At 48.3% G+C, this 20,295-nt stretch overlaps 1 protein-coding gene across 1 annotated transcript in view; it reads left to right on the top strand.

The window, feature by feature from the left end:
• The window catches only part of Nt5dc3 (5'-nucleotidase domain containing 3), a 33,059-nt gene that overhangs the window by 7,852 nt on the left and 4,912 nt on the right, over window positions 1-20,295 (top strand). The window contains exons 4-12 of the mRNA XM_015482840.2: window positions 4,877-4,967; window positions 5,586-5,723; window positions 7,080-7,140; window positions 7,497-7,599; window positions 7,904-8,005; window positions 10,660-10,741; window positions 12,151-12,237; window positions 13,170-13,310; window positions 19,092-19,156. Coding sequence (XP_015338326.1) covers window positions 4,877-4,967; window positions 5,586-5,723; window positions 7,080-7,140; window positions 7,497-7,599; window positions 7,904-8,005; window positions 10,660-10,741; window positions 12,151-12,237; window positions 13,170-13,310; window positions 19,092-19,156 — 870 coding nt within the window. The remainder of the gene's footprint in view (window positions 1-4,876; window positions 4,968-5,585; window positions 5,724-7,079; window positions 7,141-7,496; window positions 7,600-7,903; window positions 8,006-10,659; window positions 10,742-12,150; window positions 12,238-13,169; window positions 13,311-19,091; window positions 19,157-20,295) is intronic.

A 20,295-nucleotide genomic window follows, 5' to 3' on the forward strand; every position in this document is an offset into this window, starting at 1 on the left:
TGTGGGTGGAACCTCAGGAGTGAACCACTGTACCCCAGAGTGCAGGGCTCATGGCGGAAATGCACTCGGGCCTCCAGGGGGAGTCCTTTGGGGAATGTGCCGGAGGAGCGGCTTTGGAGGCAGAGGCTGGGAGCTGAGGGAGGGTCCTGGCAAGGGCTTTGGAGGGAGTAGGCTGTTGGGGAGAGGGGATAGTATTCCTGGGACCATGGTTTGATATTAAGATGCCCCTCTCAGAGGTAGTCACTGATTCGGAAAGTGAAACATGCATGTAGGTTGTAGCATTAGAGCTTCATAGGGGGCAGTAGCAGCCCTGTGTCCTCCCCTCCCCACCAGGCACTGGTGTTTTCCCTCACTATCTGTAGGTAACTTAAGGTTGTGGACATTGTCCATGTGGAGTTAGAGGAGGACCTTGCCTCCTGGCTCCCTGCCCCCTCCTTTTCCAGTCTCATCCTTTGACCCTCACTAAGGGCTCCATTGCTACACCAGTCCTTGTTTACATTGTGACTCTGCAGGTCTTGTGTGTTCACTCTTGGGCCAAGTCGTGTCCTCTGATCATTTTCTTCTTGTACCATGTATGGTTTTTCTCATGAGACTCAGGAACCTCGTTTTTGTTTGGTTTTATGCATAGGTGTTCCCACTTTTTCAAGCGTCCTCTCCCATGTCAAGCATGGGTTGAACATAATCTGTTGCTTGCTTAGTGTTTCCTTCCTTCCTTTCCCTCCTTTCTCCCTCTTGCTCTGATCCCATTCGGTTCCTTTCCTAGGACTTCCCTTTGCCCCCTTTTTGGTTTCCATCTGTTCCTCTTTCTGCCTTGACTCCCTCGTTTTGCTGGAGTACATCCTGCACTAGCTTCCTGGCACCTTCTAGTGACAGCCTTTCTGGAGCTCTGTGGGGGTGAATCATTTTGTCGGTGTCCCCTTGAGTGCCTCTGCCCCCCTGGTTGGTAGTTCAGGTACCTCCTTCACATCCACTGTTGGTTTTCCGGTGTTGAAATGTCGGATCTGTTGACATCTTTGCTCTCATTTTCTTGGGCTTTTTTTTTTTTTTTTGTCATTTTAATAGTGTTTCAGGAGGAAGACAGGGTGGTGGTTGGTGGTAACAACTATAATGTTGCTAACATTAAATAATGGCTAACAAATATTGAGTCTTGCTGTGAATAGGCACTGTTTTAAAATAAGGCGTGCGTGTGTGTGTGTGTGTGTGTGTGTGTGTGTGTGGTGCCTGGGATTGAACCACAGCTTTATACATGCAAGGGAAGCACCCTAACCCTGAGCTACATCCCCAGCCCAAAACAAGGGCTTAATTTGAGTAAACCCATTTGATCTTCAGAATGACCTCATGTGGTAGGCACTATCCTTAGTCTGAGAGATGTTAAGAACCTTTCCCAAGGTTACAGCAAAAAAATGTCTTGACTAGAATTCAGACCTAAACCTTGTGACTGCCGAGTCTGTTCTTGGCTACCATGCTGTGTGGCCTTGTGTGAAGGCCCCTCAGAGCACCTCTGTCTTTACTTTCGATTGTGAATCTCCTTTAAGCTGTACTATTAAAAATGATCTTTTCATTTATTTTATAAATAATATTGTTATACTTGTATATTTTTGTGTATTGTTTTATTAGAAGTAAAATTGCTGGGCAAATGTAGTCATTCTAAGGCTTTTGAAATGGCTTAATTGACCTCAGAAAGATGGTACCACACTTAGCAAACTTTTAAGTTTAAAGTTGTTCTTTCACGTAAAATATTCCCATTTTAACTTCTCTTTCTTGAAACCACTTAATGTTTACACATTAATTTCTAGACTCCTTTGCTAAAAGCTCCTGATGTTTGTCTCAGATTACACAGCAGCGGTGTGGGAGGGAGGGGGGGAGGAAGGTGAGGCCAGGTCCGTGGTTGTGAAAATCCCCACCAGATCTTTTGACTTGGAGCCACCGTCTCTGTTTCTGTGGCCGCCTCCTGGTTTAGACACGCACCCTTCTCTCCTGGGCGATTGTACTTTTCTGCAGGGCAGTGCTTTCCTGTGCCAGCTGTTTTTTTATATAGTTGCTCATTTAGCCTTTTTGGTAATACCACTGTCCAGGAGGCAGCCACGTCATTCCCACTTACAGAATGAAGAACATGAGCCCCAAAGAGAGGAAATGACTTCTCCAGTAATTCCCCTGAGATAGCTAAGCTCATCCTTGGTCTTATGGGATTAAGAAATAAGGAATTAAAAATTAGACCAGTCTCCATGACTGTGAATCAACACACCAGGAGCTGGGATGTTGGCAGGTCACCTCAGCTTTCAAAGGTTTGGAGGTCACAGAGACACCAAGAGGCCAGAGCCAGGAAAAATAAGGTCACTAAAACCAAACCCATGGGCTGGGGATGTGGCTCAAGCGGTAGCGCGCTCGCCTGGCATGCGTGCGGCCCAGGTTCAGTCCTCAGCACCACATACAAACAAAGATGTTGTGTCCGCCGAAAACTAAAAAAAAAATAAAAATATTTTAAAAAATTCTCTCTTTCTCTTTCTCTCTCTCTCTCTCTCTCTTTAAAACAAAACAAAACAAAACAAAAAACCCATGCATGAGGCACTGGTTCAATCCTCAGCACCACGTACAAAAATAAATAAATGAAGTTATAAACAAAAGAACAAAAAAACCCCAAACTCAGCCGGGAGCAGTGGCACACACCTGTAATCCTAGTGGCTTGGGAGGCTGAGACAGGAGGATGGCAAGTTCAAAGCCAGCCTCAGCAAAAGCAAGGCGCTAAGCCACTCAGTGAGTCTCTGTCTCTAAATAGAATATAAAAAAGGGCTGGGCTGGGGCTCAATGGTCCAGTGCCCCTGAGTTCAATCCCTGGTATACCTCTTACTCCTCCCCCCGCCAAAAAAACCCCCAAACCCAGTGAGGCAAGGCAGTGATCTTTCCTGCTCCAAAACCCAATCAGGAGGTTTCCCAGATGAAAAAGAGCAAACTCCATCCAGGTGGGAGAGGCAGATGTGTGTAGGACAGTCACACCATCACGCCATGCCCCACAGCAACCCCTGCCGTGTGTCAGCACGGTGAGGACCCGCAGCCCCGAGCAGAGTCCTGCCTCGCAGGGGAAGAGGAGCTCAGGCGCCCCTGCAGCTCTGCCTCTGGGTGCCACCTGCAGGAAGACCTGGCCCTGGTACCTGCAGAGTCCAGGAAGGCCGCGCGCCTTCCTCCTTAGAGTCAGAGTCGGTGTCCGTCCCCTGCCTGGCGCCTTCCTCGTGCTGCAGCCTAAGAGTAAAAGGCCTGTTCCTGTGCCGCGTGACACCCCAGGGGTTTAGGGAGCAGGGATTTGCACCCGGGCAGATGTGTTCACATCTGTGCTTCCTCATCGCCTGGCATGGGGCTGGGGGAGGGGCTTTTCGTTTTGATTTCACTGGTTGGGCCACAGGGTTCCAGCAGGGCTAAGTGGTCCCCATGCGCGGTCTGCTCCAGCGGGCTGTCTGCAGGGGCTCAGCTGACTGCAGCCCGCAATTTCACCACTTCTGAGCAGACTGGTGGACGCTGCCTGTTGCCACACACCTGTGCGAGTGTCTTAGTAGCATCCGAAGGACCAGGCTGGGGCTGCATCTGGGGACAGGGCATTCGCTGTCACCCAGCGTAGTGGCTTTCCTTTCTAAGGTTGGAGCCACAGCAGCTGGACTCCTGCCTGCTGCTCCTTCAAGGTCACTGTCTAGAACGATCCAGTTTGGCACCAAGGTCTTACCTGATTTCGAAGGCTGGCAGCTGCAGCAGGTCGTCAGGATCAGAGGCAGAGTATAGATGAATCCACTCGAGTGTGTTTGAGTGCAGTGCAGGATGGAGATGAGGGGAGAGAGGGCTGTGGTATTTCCAGTGTGTTGCACGGCAGGCCAGAAGCTGTATCGGATGTGCATTTCAGGGTTGGTCTGGTGGTGTCACACGCTGGACAGCCTGTGCGTGTTAGTGATAAAATTCTCAGGTGTGACTTGGCTCTTGTGGCATAGTGTGTCTCGGCCTCTGCCTGTCCGGTTTCCTAAGGACCAGTGTTTATTTCTCAGGGGAAGGGGTAGAGGAACAGATGTTCCCCTGTGTCACTCTAGGGTGTCAAGCCCAGCTGGGCAGGTGGCACCTGCTCTAGTCACCATGGCGGAGCTGGGGCCTCCAGAACTCATTTTCTTCCCTGGAGGTGAAGGGACTGGATTCATGTGCAGATGCCAGAGGCAGGGAGGGGCGGATCTTCCTCTTTCACAGCTAAGAAACTGGCCTTCCAAGGCACATGTCAGGGTGGTCCTTCCCTCTGCAGAGGTGTCACCAAGCTTCCTCCCTCCTGTGCCCTGTGTCTCTCATCCATCTCAGGGAAGCGCGTCAGAGGGCAGGAAGATGGCTGCGATGGAGGGGAATCCAGTTTTCCTCTGCCCTAAAGTGTTAAAGACATTAAGAGGGAAAAGCTCCACCCAGAGCAAGTCCTTCGGAAGCTTCCTGTCCCCGGGTTTAGGAGCCTGGGCCCTAGAGCCGCAGAAACCTTGGCTGTAATCCTGACCCACCACTTTCTACTTTGGACAAAGTGACCTACTTTGCCTCAGTGGCCCCACCTGGAAGCTGGGATAACCACAGTGCCTCCCTCCTACGGGGGCTGAGGGACAGGTGACTGGCCAGGCGTCTTCCTGTGTGGCGCGTAGTGGGGCCAGATAGCGCTAGCTGCTGCTGCCCTTCTGTTACCTGTGGTGGCAGCAGTGGGGTCATCGCAGCAGCGCCTCTGAGGGCCTGTTGTTTGTGGCATTGACCGTGGAACGTGGCACCTCGTGGCTCCGACAGTGTCTCCGCCCTGGGTGAAGTCTCAGCGGTGGGCGGAGGGTTGGGAGTCGCCGCTTTCCTGCCCGCTCTCTAAGGCCCCATCTGGCTTTTCCAGAGGCCTCAGCGTGGTCCCCGATGAGGAAGTCATTGAAATGTACGAGGGGTCCCACGTGCCCCTGGAGCAGATGAGCGACTTCTACGGAAAGGTAACAGGCACTGTCTTCGTGAAGCCTTGGTCTTTCCCGGGCACATGGCCTCCAAGGGCTCCCCGCTGCCCCTGTGGAGCTGGCAGGGGACCCTGAGGGGGTGTGCGGATCTGCTGAGCTGAGGGAGGCTGGGGAGGGCACCACCCTGGCTTCCCCGTGGTTCTCCTTAACCGTGCTCTCCCCACCTGGGAGGCTCCGCCCGCCCCACCTCCAGGCATGTCCCTGCTTTCTGAGTGAGCCATGGGCTGTTGGCGCAGCAGCAGTGGCCACCCTGCATCTGTCACACTGCCAGCTGCCCACCACCTGTCCCCAGCGGGAAACCTCTGCCGCTCTGACTTCTGGGGTCCTCTTTCCTGAGTGGAGCAGGAAGTTGGACTCAGCGCACGGGAGGGTGGGGCGGGCAGGGTGGTGGGGCTGGGAGAGGCAGCCATGGACTGCCATGGACGTCCTCCTTGTGCCCGGCGTGAGACACCACTGTGAAGGATAAGGAGCAAGGCAGACACTCTGATTGCTGGGACCGCCTCCTTTTTGTGACGAGGACTCTCAGGTGGACACCGAGGTTGTCACCGAGGAGCCTTGCCAAGGTGGGCCCCTCTTCTAACGCGTCCCCCTCTGCAGAGCTCCCACGGCAACACCATGAAGCAGTTCATGGACATCTTCTCCCTGCCAGAGATGACCCTGCTGTCCTGTGTGAACGAGCACTTTCTGAAGAACAACATCGACTACGAGCCCGTGCACCTGTACAAGGACGTCAAGGTGTGTGGAGAAGCCGCGCTTTCAGCCTGAGGAGGCGGCAGGCGGTGGCCCTCTTTCCAGGTCGGGGGTCCGGGGTGTGACTCGGTCTCTTTGCTGGGATTGCTTTTGTTTATAGTTTACAAGACATTGATAAAGATCTGCTGCATCAGGGGAAGTGGAGACCAGGTTTTTGTTAAAGCAAGACGGGCCTCACGTTGATGTCTGGGTTTCTGGTCCTTTCTGACCAAAAGGCCAGGGCACCCAGCCACAGGGGCAGCCTGGACCTGTTCCCTCTGGGACTGGGGCCCAAAGACCTGCCATTCACATTCTCTACTGTGGGCCTGGGCTGCTGAAGTGATGGGGGCGTTTTAAAGTTTTATTCTTTTTATTGATTGATCGATCGATTGATTGATTGACTGTAGTTGTGGATGGACAGCATGCCTTTATTTTGCGTATTTTTATGTGGTGCTGAGGATCGAACCCAGTGCCTCATAAGTGCTAGGCAAGTGCTCTGCCACTGAGCTACAGCCCCAGCCCTAAAGTTTTATTCTTAAATTGATAGTTTAAAATTGTACATTTTTGTGGGGTGCACACTGTACCCCATAAAGATGCACAGTTCTGAGGGGTGTGAGAGATTGGATAAAAGGGGTTTTTTTTTCCCTCTTGCCCACTGAAGTTCCATATGGCTGTCTGAGGCCCTGCCAAAGCCCTGCAGGAATTCAGGAGAGGGGGACATAGGGACATAGATAGGAATCTTTACATGCATCTGTACATGTGATTTATAGATTTATGTATTATAATTTATGTTGATAATTACATTTATACACATTCACTGAGCCATGTGAACTTTATCAATACTTAAAATCTTTATTTGATATACATTTATAATGTAAACTTATGCATGTAGCAGATGTTTTACTAATTACTTAATTTTGAGGTGGGGTCTCACTGTGTTGTCCAGCTGATCTGAAACTCCTAGTGATCCTCCCTCCTCAGCCTTCGAAGTAGCTGGGATGTACGCCACCACACTGGGCCTAAAATATTTGTTTTTAAAAGACACATACTTACTCACGAAAATATTTTAATTCTGTGTTTATGACTAATTTAAAGTTTTGAGACTTTATTTTGAATTGCACAGACTGCCTCTTCCAGGCAAACCTTTTCAAAACTGCATTGGAAATCGCTTCTGTCATCTCAGAAGCTTCCTTTTCTTCCCAAGGAACCACCAGACATAAATGCACTAGGTTTGGATTTGGTTTAGGGCCTGGATTGCCGGTCTTATAAAGGCAGAAGTCAACACCAGTGCTGTTACACTTGGACTGTCACCCCGGCCGGCCCAGTCCCACTTTCACTGATTCAAAATGTGTCTTTGGACAGGATTCAATTCGGGATGTTCACATCAAAGGGATAATGTACAGAGCAATCGAAGCAGACATTGGTATGTACTTGGCAGGGCCCGTGTGTTGTGTTACTGGGTAGGCATTTTACTTTGCATGCCAGGGCCTGAGCAGGGGCTGCATGCACCTTTCTGAGTGCCAAATAAGGACTCTGACCCCCAGCTTGACCTCATTCTGACTCAAAAGTGGAGCAGCTGGCAGCTGCAGATGTAGGAGGCAGGGTCTTTGTGACTGATGCACTGGGCATTCGTACCCCACCGTGAACCAAGCTTCCTTAAGACTTTTATTCCCCACCATGGCTGGGGCAGTCCTGGGCCCATGTGCCCCATTTAGTAAGTGTTTGCAGACAGGCTGATTTCATGCTGACTCTGAGTGTGAATTTTTCTCTTGCTCTTAGAAAAGTACATTTGCTATGCTGAGCAGACCCGTGCAGTATTGGCCAAACTGGCTGATCATGGCAAGAAGATGTTTCTCATCACCAACAGTCCCAGTAGCTTCGTGTAAGTTTTTCTGTTTCCTCCCTTGCTTCTGGCTCACTTCGTATATATACCATTTCTGTTTTTTTTTTTTTCTCTTTTTTAAAAAAATATTTGTTTTTTAGTTATAGATGGATACAAAAACTTTCATTTTATTTTTATGTGGTGCCGAGGATCAAACCTGGTGCCTCATGTGTGCTAGGCAAGTGCTCTACCGCTGAGCCCCAGCCCTAGCCCGATGCCATTTATTTTAGTAGTTGGAAAGAAATAGTTGCAAAAGTATTTCATCCTTTGATGTTCAACTAACCTGGCCGACTTATTCTTCTAGGGACAAAGGGATGAGGTATATTGTTGGGAAAGACTGGAGGGATCTGTTCGATGTGGTCATAGTTCAGGCCGAGAAGCCAAACTTCTTCAATGATAAGCGGAGGTGAGTGATCGTTTTCCCTGGGGACTCAATTTTATTCCATTGCTATTGTAAATGGATGTGGAGTGACAAAATTCTGAGCATCTGAGGCGATAGCTTGTAGCCCTTCCAGCAAGTGATCTAGGGAGGTGGGATTAGCACTCAGCAGGCAGCTTTGTGCTGAGATGGTTCCTGTTTGGCTTGTGCTACATCAGGGCTGTGAACCCAGTTTTAAGAAAATGATAACAGTGCTGAAAAATCAAACTTTATGTCACATAGTAAACTAGGTCTTTGGGTACAAATGCGTTGTGAAGCATAAGAAAACTATGGGGCAGGTATCTTTAAATAGAGCTCCCGTTGGTGCATTTAAAATTGTGGTTGGATCTTGCAAAACTTCTGCGACCCAGGCTTTATATCAAGTGGAGTAAATCTCTACCATGTCTTAGTGTGTCTTCCTGCCACAGCAGCCTTAGAGATGGGGGAGTGGGGATGTTTTGGGTTATGACAGTGACTGGGGAGTGCTGTTGCTATGTAGTGGGTGGAAGTCAGGGGTATTAAAATATCTTTTAACCAGGAACAGACTAGTTGCCCTGCTAAATGTCCATGTTGTTGGGAATTCCTACGTTAGGGTTCTAAAAATGACCCTAATGTGTTTGTGTGATGGCCTAATTTTGAAACACTTTACCTACCTTTGTGTAGTCCGTGGCTGGTGACCAGCAGCATCTGCCAGGTGTTAGAAGGTGTCCTCACACGGGGACTTGCAGTTAGTACTGGATTCGCTGCATTCTTCTCGTGATGCCAAGTTCCAGTTTTTTGAGTGTCACTGTGACTCCCAGAGGAAAAGGGAAAAAAACCCAAAACCACATGTAGAGACTGAAAACCGTGGGGCAGCAGTTGAGAATGAAGGAAAAACTAGAGTGTGATCAGACGGACATCAACGCGGGCTTGCTGCTTGGCCACTGATAGAATGCTGTCACTGGGCCTGGGGCATAGCTGCAGCTCGGTGGTGGAGCGCTTGCCAGGCATGCAGGAGGCCCTGGGTTCACTCCCCAGCACCACAGACACAACAAGAACACTCCTGCGTTCCTCCCTAGATTCCTGCTGTGGTCAGGAGAAGGCGGCTCTCCCTTGGCCAGGAACCTCCTCTCCTCTGTGGTATTCATTCAGTGGAGGGCTGGGGTCCTGGGCTATACCTGGAGGTGAGGGGTGTCCGTAGAGTACTCCCCTCCCTTCGGTGCACCATTTATTTATTTTGCCTTTGTTCTGAATGCCTGGAATAAATGCTAAGTGACCCTCCATCTGTATCCATCCTTTCATAACATTGAGAAGTCAGAAACTGGTAACCTAGACTTCCAACAGTAGGGGATGGTAGTTTGAATAATTCAGAGCAACCATGTGAGGGGATGTTAGGCACTCGTTAAAATTGTTGTATTTAGAACTGGGCTTGGTAGTGTGCACCTGTAGTCCCAGCTGTTGGGGAGGCCAAAGCAGGAGAATTACAAGCACAAGGCCAGCCTTGGCAACATAGAGAGACCCCGTCCCCAAAACAAACACACACATAACTAGGGAAAAGAAAGAAGTGGGCATGTTTTATTACTGTAAAAAATGATGTATTTAAGAATATGTCATCACGTGAGAAATTGCTCACAAATTAAAGAAAAAGAGATGTAAATCAGTGTGCACAAAGTGACCTTGAGCTTCATTTTATGTTCATAAAAACAGGGAAAACAGTCAGGTATGGTGGTACATACCAGTAAGCCCAGCTACTCAGGAGGCTGAGGCAGGAGGACTGCAGGTTTGAAGCAACTTTGAGAGACCCTCTCTCAAAAGGGCTGGGGATGTAGCTCAGGGGAAGAGTGCTTGCCCACATATATAAGGCCTTGGGTTCGATCCCCAGTTTTAACAGAAAGAAAAAAAAAAAAAAAAAGGAAACTGATTTTATGTAAAAATTGAAAGACATACTGACATATTGACATGTGAAGTGTTTCTACCTGGGTACTGGCCTTACGGTCACTTCCCTTTTCTGCATTTTCTAGATTTTCTATAGTGAGTTTTTCTTTTAATTGGGAAAATAATCTCAATAAGTGTTACTTTAAAAAAAAAAAAAAAAAAAAGAAAGTTAGACAGGCACCCAAGTCCTGAGGGTGCCAGTCTCAGGGATGAGGCCTTATCTCTGTGGTCCATTTTTCATCATGAAATAGTACTTCTGGTCCTTCGACTTGTTTTCTATCCAGAGTGACTCAATTTAGTGGATGAATGTACTAAGGCAATATTTCCACAAACTTTTTTTTTGTGTGTGTGTGTGTGTGAAACAGGTTTTCTGCATGACCAAATAAATTTGGGAAATCTTTAGAAAGTATATTTAGAGCAGGACTTGTTTCAGAGCTCTCAGTAACTTTTTAAGAGGGACATAGGCAGTGTGTAGTGTTTCCTGGATTTATCTGACCCTGGTACCTTTTTTTTTTGTTTTTTCCTTTCTGAATCACCTTAGGTGGATGGTGGTTCACATGGCCTGGGGCACGTTGCACAGGCAGGGATTGTGGTGGAGTTTTGGGCTCAGGGATGTGTCAGGTGCATCGAGGGAGCTGCTTCCTGTCATCAGGAGGTGTCTGAAGTATCTCCGGGAGCAGGTGGCCTGAACTGTCATCACATGTAATGTTTCCCATTTCTGTTGTTAGACCTTTCCGAAAGGTGAATGAGAAAGGTGTCTTACTCTGGGATAAAATCCACAAGTTGCAGAAAGGCCAGATTTACAAGCAGGTATCTCTTGATCAGTTTGTCGTCTGTGTTGCTTTGCTTTGTGGCCAGCAGTCACGATCATCAATGGCTGACGTTTACTGAGGCTTGCCGGGTGCCCGGCACAGTTCGATCCCTTGAATTGACTGCTTATTAACTCGGTGGTAAAACTTAGGCTGAATGTATTTTCAAAATGCTAGTATCTAAATTAACTCAAAGTTGAATTGTTTTTAAAAACAAACTTTAAAGCATTACACGGCACATAAAATTTAAGATGCCAGTGGTAAACCTTGGAGATTTCTTGTTAAGGAGCATTAATCATGGCGTATTACTAACCCAAACTGATAATTATTTCCTGATGAGATACGTTTTTCTGTACAGTCTCAACGTATTTATAAGGCTTTCAAGGGTTTGAATGAATGATTGACTGGCTGACCCAATATTATTATGTTATTGAAGTTATTTTTTTTCCTTACATACTGATACGTTCTTGTGGGTATGCAACAACCTTCCAGATTTGACAATAAGTATATTTTCCAGGCCTTGAAAAAATTAGATTTAGTGTAGCCATTTAGCCATTTCTTTTTTGTTTTTTTTTTTAAAGAGAGAGAGAGAGAGGATTTTTAACATTTATTTTTTAGTTTTCGGCAGACACAACATCTTTGTATGTGGTGCTGAGGATCGAACCCGGGCCGCACACATGCCAGGCGAGCGCACTACTGCTTGAGCCACATCTCCAGTCCAAGTGTAGCCATCTCACGTCTAGGGAGTTAGCCTAAGAAAATTAAGACTTACACCATGAAGCCTTGCTATAAGAATGTTTATTATGAAGTAACTTACAAAATTGATAATGGTGTAAGCGTTCAACATTAGGGCACTGGTAAAAGGAATCAAGGTGTTTCACAGCTATTGTAATCACATTGAGATTAATATTTATTGATTTGGGGATGGAGTTGTAGCTCAGTGATAGAGCGCTTACCTAGCATGCATGAGACACTGGGTTCAATCCTCAGTACCACGTAAAAATAAATAAATAAAATAAAGATATCATGTACCTCTACAACTAAAAAAATATTTTTAAAAATATTTTTTGAGTTGGAAAGTTGATTATAGCATGTTAAATATAAAAGATAGTTACAGGGCTGAGGATATGACTTATGTGTAGAGTGGTTGCCTCCCATGTGTGAGGCCCTGGGTTTGATCTCCAGTACTGAGAAAGAAAAAGAAAGATAGTTGTAAAGTGATGTTTACAATATGAAGACTCGAAAAATGCATTTAGTATAGAAGTCCAAAATATATTTTCTCTGAAGGTGCTTTTATTTTTTTGGTATTTCAAATAAACTATAAAAGAAAAACCAATTTTTTAGATATTTAAAAAATATTTGGGACCATCTCTGTCATATGATATACTGTCTGTTTTCCTCTTATTGCAGGGCAATTTGTATGAATTTTTGAAGCTCACTGGGTGGAGAGGCTCCAGAGTGCTGTATTTCGGGGACCACATATACAGTGACCTGGCGGTGAGCAGCACCTTTTCTCCTCAATTTGTTGGGGGACAGGTGTATTAGTCCCATTTCTTTTTTGTTTAGAAGGTCATTTTAATCCTTTCCTAAGAACCTGGAGTAGGCCACATTTTTTAAATGTCTGCCTTTTACAGAACAGGATGGTTCCGAATTGTGCAAAGGATAAATTCTTATGAGGGCAATTGAAAATGTATGCAAAGAGTTGATCAGAAAAAATTTCCATTTAAATAATGATAAGAAATGAATGCCCTTGTTAACTTTTCTTTTTTATCAGTACATCATGAAACATTAAAGATGGAGCATAAAAGCTCGAAAGCCTCAGTCCAGCTCTGGCCAGCCGGTCACTCCCAGGAAACAACCACCCTGTGCCACCGAGGCTTTTCTTGACCCTGGGTGTGATGGGAGTTAGGGTTTAGCCTACACTGAGAACAAGTCTGGGTTGTTGTATTGGCTACCATCCTTGGTTCCTTGTGGAACGAGGTTTCTTTGTTGAGTGATGGCAGGTCTCTCCTTGCATGATTCCCAGAGCTCAAAGGCAAGTGGGTAACGTGAGGGTCGTGGCTCCTGCCACCTCCACTGTTGCTATGTCTGGATGTTTTGGCCTTCAGGTTGAACCTCTCCCTGGCCACATGGGTTCCCCCCACCCTCTCCCGCCAGACCCTGGTTAATGATTCCACTCCCTGTGTTTCTGCAGGCGCTGTGATTCACAGCAATTATTTCCAGAACAGAAACTTTCTTAGGGTGGAATCGTCAAAGCTTGGGGCCAAATTGGTTTAATTAAGTGTAATTCATTGAATGCAACTTGGTTAAAAACTAACCATTGGAATTAAAAAGTAATTTAAATGAATGCTTCTTGTGTCTGGCAAAGGTAATGAAATGTTTGGGTTCTGTTGAGACTGATGTTGCCTTTCTGTGATCGCTGTGATTAGGATTTGACCCTGAAGCATGGCTGGCGGACTGGTGCAATCATCCCCGAGTTAAGGTCGGAGCTCAAAATCATGAACACGGAGCAGTACATTCAGACCATGACCTGGCTGCAGACCTTGACTGGCTTGTTGGAGCAGATGCAGGTTGGGATGTCCCTCCCCCACCACCTCACTTTTTCCTTTAAGTTTCTGGCTTGTCTGCTGGTCCGAGTTATTTCACATATTTTCAGTTTAATTGTGGTTATAAAGTATGAGGTTTAAGCTGTCCCCAGTAGGCCGTAGAATAACATCTGGGGTTATTTTGCTGCTGAGGCAATTTGTCATTTTCTCTAAAGAGACCATTAAAAAAAAAATGTGCAGTCATTTGGAGAGTGTTTGCAGAGCCTGCACAAATGCAGGTATTTATGATCCTCTGTCAGTGGAAATGGGGCCCTTACTTTCACCCTGAGTCACACCAGGGCTGTCCTGTGGGGTGCTGATTTGAGCAGCTCTGCTAGTGCTGCGTTTCAGTCTTTCCTCATCCGTCAGCCTGCTGTGGGACTTCTCTATCCTGGGCCTCGGTTTCCCTGTCTGTAAGGTCCTGTGGAATGTGCACTTCAGTCTAAGCTTGCTGGAAAGTGTCACAAAGCCAGAGTCAGGATCTCTGGGTCCAGCCTCAATCTGATTTTGAAGAAAATACCCGTGGTTTCTGGCCTTCTGGAGTTTGGTGGCAGTTAACTTCTTTCTGTAAATTATGTGGTCCAGTTTGGGACAGTTAGAGAGGAATGTCCTTTTTATTGGTCACATCCTGGCCTGTGGGAGCTGCTCCTCTGTTGCATCTGTGACCCCCAGTCCCCCTCCTGCACTCACCAGGCACTTCACTTTCTCCCTGGTCCGGCTGGCCTGGGCTGCTGTCCTCCTGGCAGGGTGGAGGTAGCCAGGACTCTGTGCATGTGTCACAGAGTACTGATGGTTAATCTGCATGCCAGCCACTGTGCTGAGAGCTTGCCCTGTGCACCGAGCTGACTCTTGGAGATTACGGGCACAGATGCCTGATGTCTTGGCTGACACTTCAGCTCTGGCACAGCCTGTTTAGCCCATCGGTGGCTTTGGAAATGGGCGAAGAACTGCCTCGCTGCCCTAATTGGCAGCCCGTGTTGAGGTGGCTGGGCGCTGAGCTCAGGCAGAGCCGTGGGGAGAGGCAGACCCGGTCCTCTCGCAGGCCACTTGTTCCAAAGCGTGAGCCCCTGCACATCCGCCAGGCTGGTTTCCAGTGGTCCCTGTCTGTCCTGGTCCTTGGCTCTTCTCTGGTGAGGCTTTATTTTGCTACTTCTACCGTGCTTGCCTGTGAGATGATTTTCTAAACACATAAGGAGTCGATTCTGGGCTAATATAGCCGAGAGTTTGCATGTCACACAACAGCAGCTGTTCTTTCCTGTGTGCCAGCCACACCTTGAGTGCTTGCTGTATACACGATGCTCACTTAATAAAGTTGTCCCGTGCAGGTAGGTGCAGATTTTCCATTTCAGAATAGGAAACCTGGGTTTCAGGAGGTTAGTGACATGTCCAAGGTCCTAAATGACAGAGCAAGCCTTGAACCCGGACCTTGGGATGCCCATATCCGGGCCCTTGAGCACCATCCTAGTGCCTGCTGGTTCAGGGGTCTCAGGTGGAGCCAGAGGCTTTACCTTGTCTTATTTGCAGTTTATCTTTCTGTGGGTCTTAGTTTAACTGTAGTCAACTTGGTTCTGAAAATATTAAATGGAAAATTCCAGAAATAATTCACAAATTTTAAAATAACTTTTATTACCTTGTTGTTATTGTTCTGTTATTAATTACTATTATTAATCTCTTACTTTGCCTAATTTTATAAGATAGACTTTGTCATAGGTATGTACACAGAGGAAAAACAGCAGACTCTGGACTTGGTGTTACCCCAGTTCAGGCATCCCCTGAGGGCTGAGTGCAGGGGTGTTTGTGTGTGTGTGACCTCGCCTTAGTTGGAATCCAGTGACAGCAGCTGCTCATCAGATATGCAAACAACCTGTGTGTGGATGACTTCACTGCTTTGGGAACAGTCTTTGTTTTGTTTTCCTCTCTGACCTGTAAAAACAAGTTTGACAGTTAAGAGTGTAACTCAGGGGCTGGGGATGTGGCTCAAGCGGTAGCGCGCTCGCCTGGCATGTGCGAGGCACTGGGTTTGATCCTCAGCACCACATAAAAAAATAAAAAATAAAAAAGATGTTGTGTCCACCGAAAACTAAAAATAAATATTAAAAAAATTCTCTCTCTCTCTCTCAAAAAAAAAAAAGAGTGTGACTCAGAGAAAGGAGGTGTTGGAGATATTTCTGGGACTTGGAGGATCAGTTATACAAGGCATAGGTCGGGGAGTAGGAAAAGGGAATGAGCCTTTACGGTGCACTCTGTTTCACGGGAGAGAAGGCCGAGGCCGAGAGATGAGTGACTTCCGGCATCACAGAGTCAGTGGTGGGCACCGGGCCCTGCTGAATGTAGCAGGTCTTCTCTGCGCTGGGCACTTGGGCCTTGTGTTCATTTCACCCTCGTGACTTCCAGAGTACCGAGAGCGTCACTTGCGTTTTATAGATGAAGAATCTGAGCACAGAGGAAAAACACCTTGCTCAGGCCTGGGGTGGCACTGGCCTGGGCTTGGGTGCCCTGGTCTCTGCCTCCGCACTGCGCCACCTCGGGCTCTGACGCTTTATATGATGTTGGGTCAGCGGCACCAGGTTAGAGGAGTATGGCTGATAATTTTAAATATCCCAGAGAGTGTCCATCCTAACTGTCCTCCCTGTCCCCCCACTGCCCCCGCTCCCTCAGGGTTCACCTGGAAAGGTAGTCATTTTTCCACTGATCCTGTGGCACATTTCTAGAACTCTCAATTATTTATGAAGAGAGAAAATTTTCCTTCGGGACTGGGTTTGATTTGGGGCAGGGGTAACAGTATCATTTGGAGCCGAGTCTGATAAATTAAATAGAAGCATATGATTTTTTGCTTTCTAAACAGTGACTTTAAAGAATCATGTTGCTAGCTAGCCTTGAAGTGCGCTCCACAGTGGCCACAGTTAGTGGTGGTGGGGCTGGTCACTGGGGGGGCTGGCCAGTGGGGGGGCTGGCCAGTGCGGGGGCTGGCTGGGGCTAGCAAACTTCTGCGGAGGGCCTGATGGTAGATGTTTAGGGCTGTGTGGGCTTGGATTCTGTCACAGCTGCTCAGCTTTCCTAACAGAAGCAGCCATGGACCGTGTGTGAGTGAGCTGTTGTGGTTGTCCTGCTGAACTCTGGTGGACACTGAAATATGAGTTCATTTACTTTCATGTGTCATGAAATTATTCTCCTTTTGCCTCCCCCATCTGTCCCCCTCCAAGCCTATTTGTAGGCTCCTGAGTGAGCACAGACCTCAGAGCCAGTGTCCCTGCTGTGGTGTTGCTGCCCTGGCCTCAGCTTTCCGGATCCTTCCTCCATTGCGTTTCCCTTCGGCAGCCTTGGGGCAGAAGTTGGAGAGGCTCCATCCTCATCCTTGGCCACCCTCCAGATTCAGGACCATAGAGACCCAGGGGTGGGTGTCTGAGTGGGGTGCACCACCCGCTCCATGGCTGGGAAGCCAGGTTAGAGAGCGTGCCTTGAGCTTGGGAGATCTGCGTTGGCTCTTCTGTTGGCAGAGCCGCCTCGGGCGGGTTTCCCCGAGGGTCAGGAGTGGAGAGAACTCCCCTGGCCTCTAGCAGCTAGCTTGAGAAGGGAGAGCAAGTAGATTGACTTAGGTCATCCTCCTCCCTGTCACCAGGCAGTGAATGTGCCCTCCTGCAGGGGCGCCACTCTCTTAGTCCATGGTGACTGTACCGTAGACTGGTGGCTTAAAGCAGAAGCATTTATGTCCCACCGTCCTGGAGACTGGGATCTGAGGTCCAGGAGCCAGCAGAGCTCTTGTCTGGGTGGGCCCAGCGTTGCATGGTGCCGTGCATGGCTGGAAGGTGGCCCGAGAGCTCTCTTGGGGTCGTTTTTATAAGGGTACTCTTCGCATTCGAGGCTCAACCCTCATCATTTTGTCACCTCCCCATACCGTCATGCTGGAGGCTGGGATTTCTGCTTAGGAATCTCAGAGGGCCATCAGCACCCGGGGCCATGATGCGCCGAGGGCGGGCCTGGGAGCTCCTTCCCGCTTGTGTGAGCAGTGGGCGCCCAGTTCACGGGGCAGGAGGTGGGTGTGGGCAGAGGAGAGGTGGCCTCACGTTGTGTTGGCCTGGTCTGCCCCACGGGGGCCTCCATTCCCGTCCTCTTGTGTCTTCGGCCTCCGGCGGAGCCCCGCCGGGCAGAGGTGCAGAAGGAACTCGCGTTCATACAGTGAAGGTCCCTGTGGCGCCTGCAGATTTTACTTCTTCGGATTTGGTCTGAATCCTGTATGTCCTGGAGCTCGGTTCTGGAGTAAGTAGCTTGTTGATATCAAATGTGAAAGCTAATTCAAAATGTCCTCACAGAACCTGCTTCAAAACTCCCAGCAAGGAGAGGCCAGCGGCCTGTGCTCCTGGCACCCAGCTGGTGGGTTTCCTTTCTTTTATTTTTTTTAGATATCGGTGGAGCTTTATTTTATTCATTTAGTTATATGTGGTGCTCAGGATCGAACCCAGTGCCTCACGCCTGCAGGCAAGTGCTCTACCACTGAGCCCCAGCCCCAGCCCCACAGCCAGTGGGTTTTCAAATGGAAGCTGCTTCCAGTCGGGTAGCCCCTGACATTAGCAAGAAGCCCAGATTCCAAGCCCAGTCGAGACAGCTTTGTGTGAGTGCGGACTCTGCCTGGCGGCTGCGGGTGTCACCCTGGTGGGCCAGGCAGATGTGACAAGCACAGGCTCCCACCTGAGAAACAGATGGTCTGCCCATTTGGCCTTTCCCTCTGAGCTCTGAGGTTACCCTGCGGTCAGGGATCCCAGTGAGCTCCACCTGTCCCCTGCGATCATATGTGCCTCCGACTCGGTCCTCCCTGTTCCCTTCAGTCACAAGAACGTTGGAGGGAGACTTGTGAGATTCCACTGGGAGGTTGTGGGCAGCTGTCATTTTCTTTTTGTCTTTGACTCACATTTTGGCCTACCAGAAAGTCTCCTGCTCTTCCGTCACTCACGTTGAGATGTGTCATCTTGTTGCCCTTTGCCTCTTCAGATGTTAAACATCTAATAAGGCGATGTAACATTAAAGAAAAAAAAAAAAAACAGAACCATTTATGGTCCTCCTACCCTTGCACAATTTTTTAAAAAATTCTATGTTAATTTCTAGCACATATTTTCACATGCTTGCAATTAGTGGATGTACCGTTATGCACAGTGTTTCAACTTAACTGCTGTGATATTGATATACATGCATGTAATATATGAAGTAGCTAGTACATGGGAAGTCTATGTTAATATACATAATAAATAGATGTAATGGGTGTATCGCACATGTGGGTTTACACATATATTTTTACATGGACATACATGCATTATTTTTATACAAGCCTTTAATTACAGTGGAATATCTTCATAATATTCCCCTCTTAATTTGCTAAATCAGGTTTCTAATGATGGATATTTAAAGCTCTCTGTGTGTGTGTGTGTGTGCGCGCGCGCTACTGTGTTAATTTTGTAAGTGAAGAAGGCAGGGTTTCAGTTGGAAATCTGAAAATGTATTACTTCACCGAAGTACCTGCCTCTCTCTTTTTTTTTAATTTAAAAAAATATTTATTTTTTAGTTTTAGGTGGACACCATATCTTTATGTGGTGCTGAGGATCAAACCCAGTGTTTCACGCATGCTAGGCAAGTGCTCTAGCTCTTGAGCCACAACCCCAGCCCAAGTACCTGCCTCTTAAAGAAATATAATTCTTCCAAGAGCTGCCCATCAAAAAATTCTGATGAGTTTGTTTGAAACCCAAACTATCATAGTAACTGGCTTGTGTCCTGCAGGTTCACAGAGATGCTGAGTCGCAGCTGGTCTTGGAGGAGTGGAAAAAGGAGAGGAAGGAGATGAGGTGAGAGTGGCTTATTTTGAAGACGGTGACCTGTTCTGCGTGTGCTCAGCCCACATGTTCTCCCAAGGCCATCCGAGGCATGATCGTGAACCATCCGTGGTGTGCTCCCAGGTGTAGATGTGGCTTCCCAGGTCTCCAGGATCAGCTGTCTGCTGTTGGTGACAGTGGCATTTCTTATAGGCCAGCGGCGACCTCCATTTTTCCCCTGCCCTTGCAGGGCCATGGGAGAAGGGGACTCTTCCTTCTCCTTCCTCCTCCCCGCCTCCTTGACTGTTCCATCTGGGTGCTGGTGGCCCTGTGTTGCCAAAGCCGGTAGCATGTGTGGCTGTTGGGGCTGTGATGGGGGAGGGCTCTGAGCCCCGGTGAGATCTTAGGGCTCCTACACCTGGGTGTGCGTTCGTACCTATGGCTCTTGCAGGAATATGCACATAGTCAGTCATCAGAATGTTTCTAGAAGCCCCTCTGCTGTCAGAAAAGTTTGGCAGGTGTGTGTCCTAGTGGATAGTTTCCAGAGGGGCCCTGTTGACAGTCGTGCTCCTTGCAAAGGGTGCTTTGTATGTGGACGCTCTTGGCAGGAACGCTGAAGAGCCTGGCCCTCCTCAGGCCCTGGGTCCAGTCTAAGGTCTGGGAAAGTGGCTGCTGCTGGATTCTAGCCTCTGAGCAGCGGGCAGCCTGGCTCCAGGGGGGGTCCATGAGAGCAGTGGGAGAGGTGTGGAGAGGGGACAGTGTCCATGCCTCAGGCTCTGTGGGAGCCAGGGTGGTAGTGCACGCTGTCCCGCTGTCCCTCCTCCTCCCGCAGGCTGTTGGCTGGCTAGGGCTTGCTCTGACACGATTTCCTTTATCATAAAGTGTCCTGAGAGGAAGATGTGGGGCAGAGTGACTTGAGCAGAGTGACTTGAGCAGGCTTGGAGCAGAGTGACTTGAAGGCCAGGCCTGGGTCACATTCCGTGGGGCATTCACTTCTAGGAACCTCAGATTACTAGACAAAGGGACCATTGACTTTGAGTATTTAATATCTTCATATTTCAACGAGATTCTTCAGTAAACGTTGGAAAACCATCTAGGTTGTTCCGCCCACAGAGACCCAGGTGGGTTCTTTTAATGTTCTGCTGTTTGGTGGTTATTGCATCTGTCGTCGC

This window comes from Marmota marmota, unplaced genomic scaffold (assembly GCF_001458135.2).
Source record: "Marmota marmota marmota unplaced genomic scaffold, marMar, whole genome shotgun sequence".
Taxonomy (NCBI): Eukaryota; Metazoa; Chordata; class Mammalia; order Rodentia; family Sciuridae; genus Marmota; species Marmota marmota.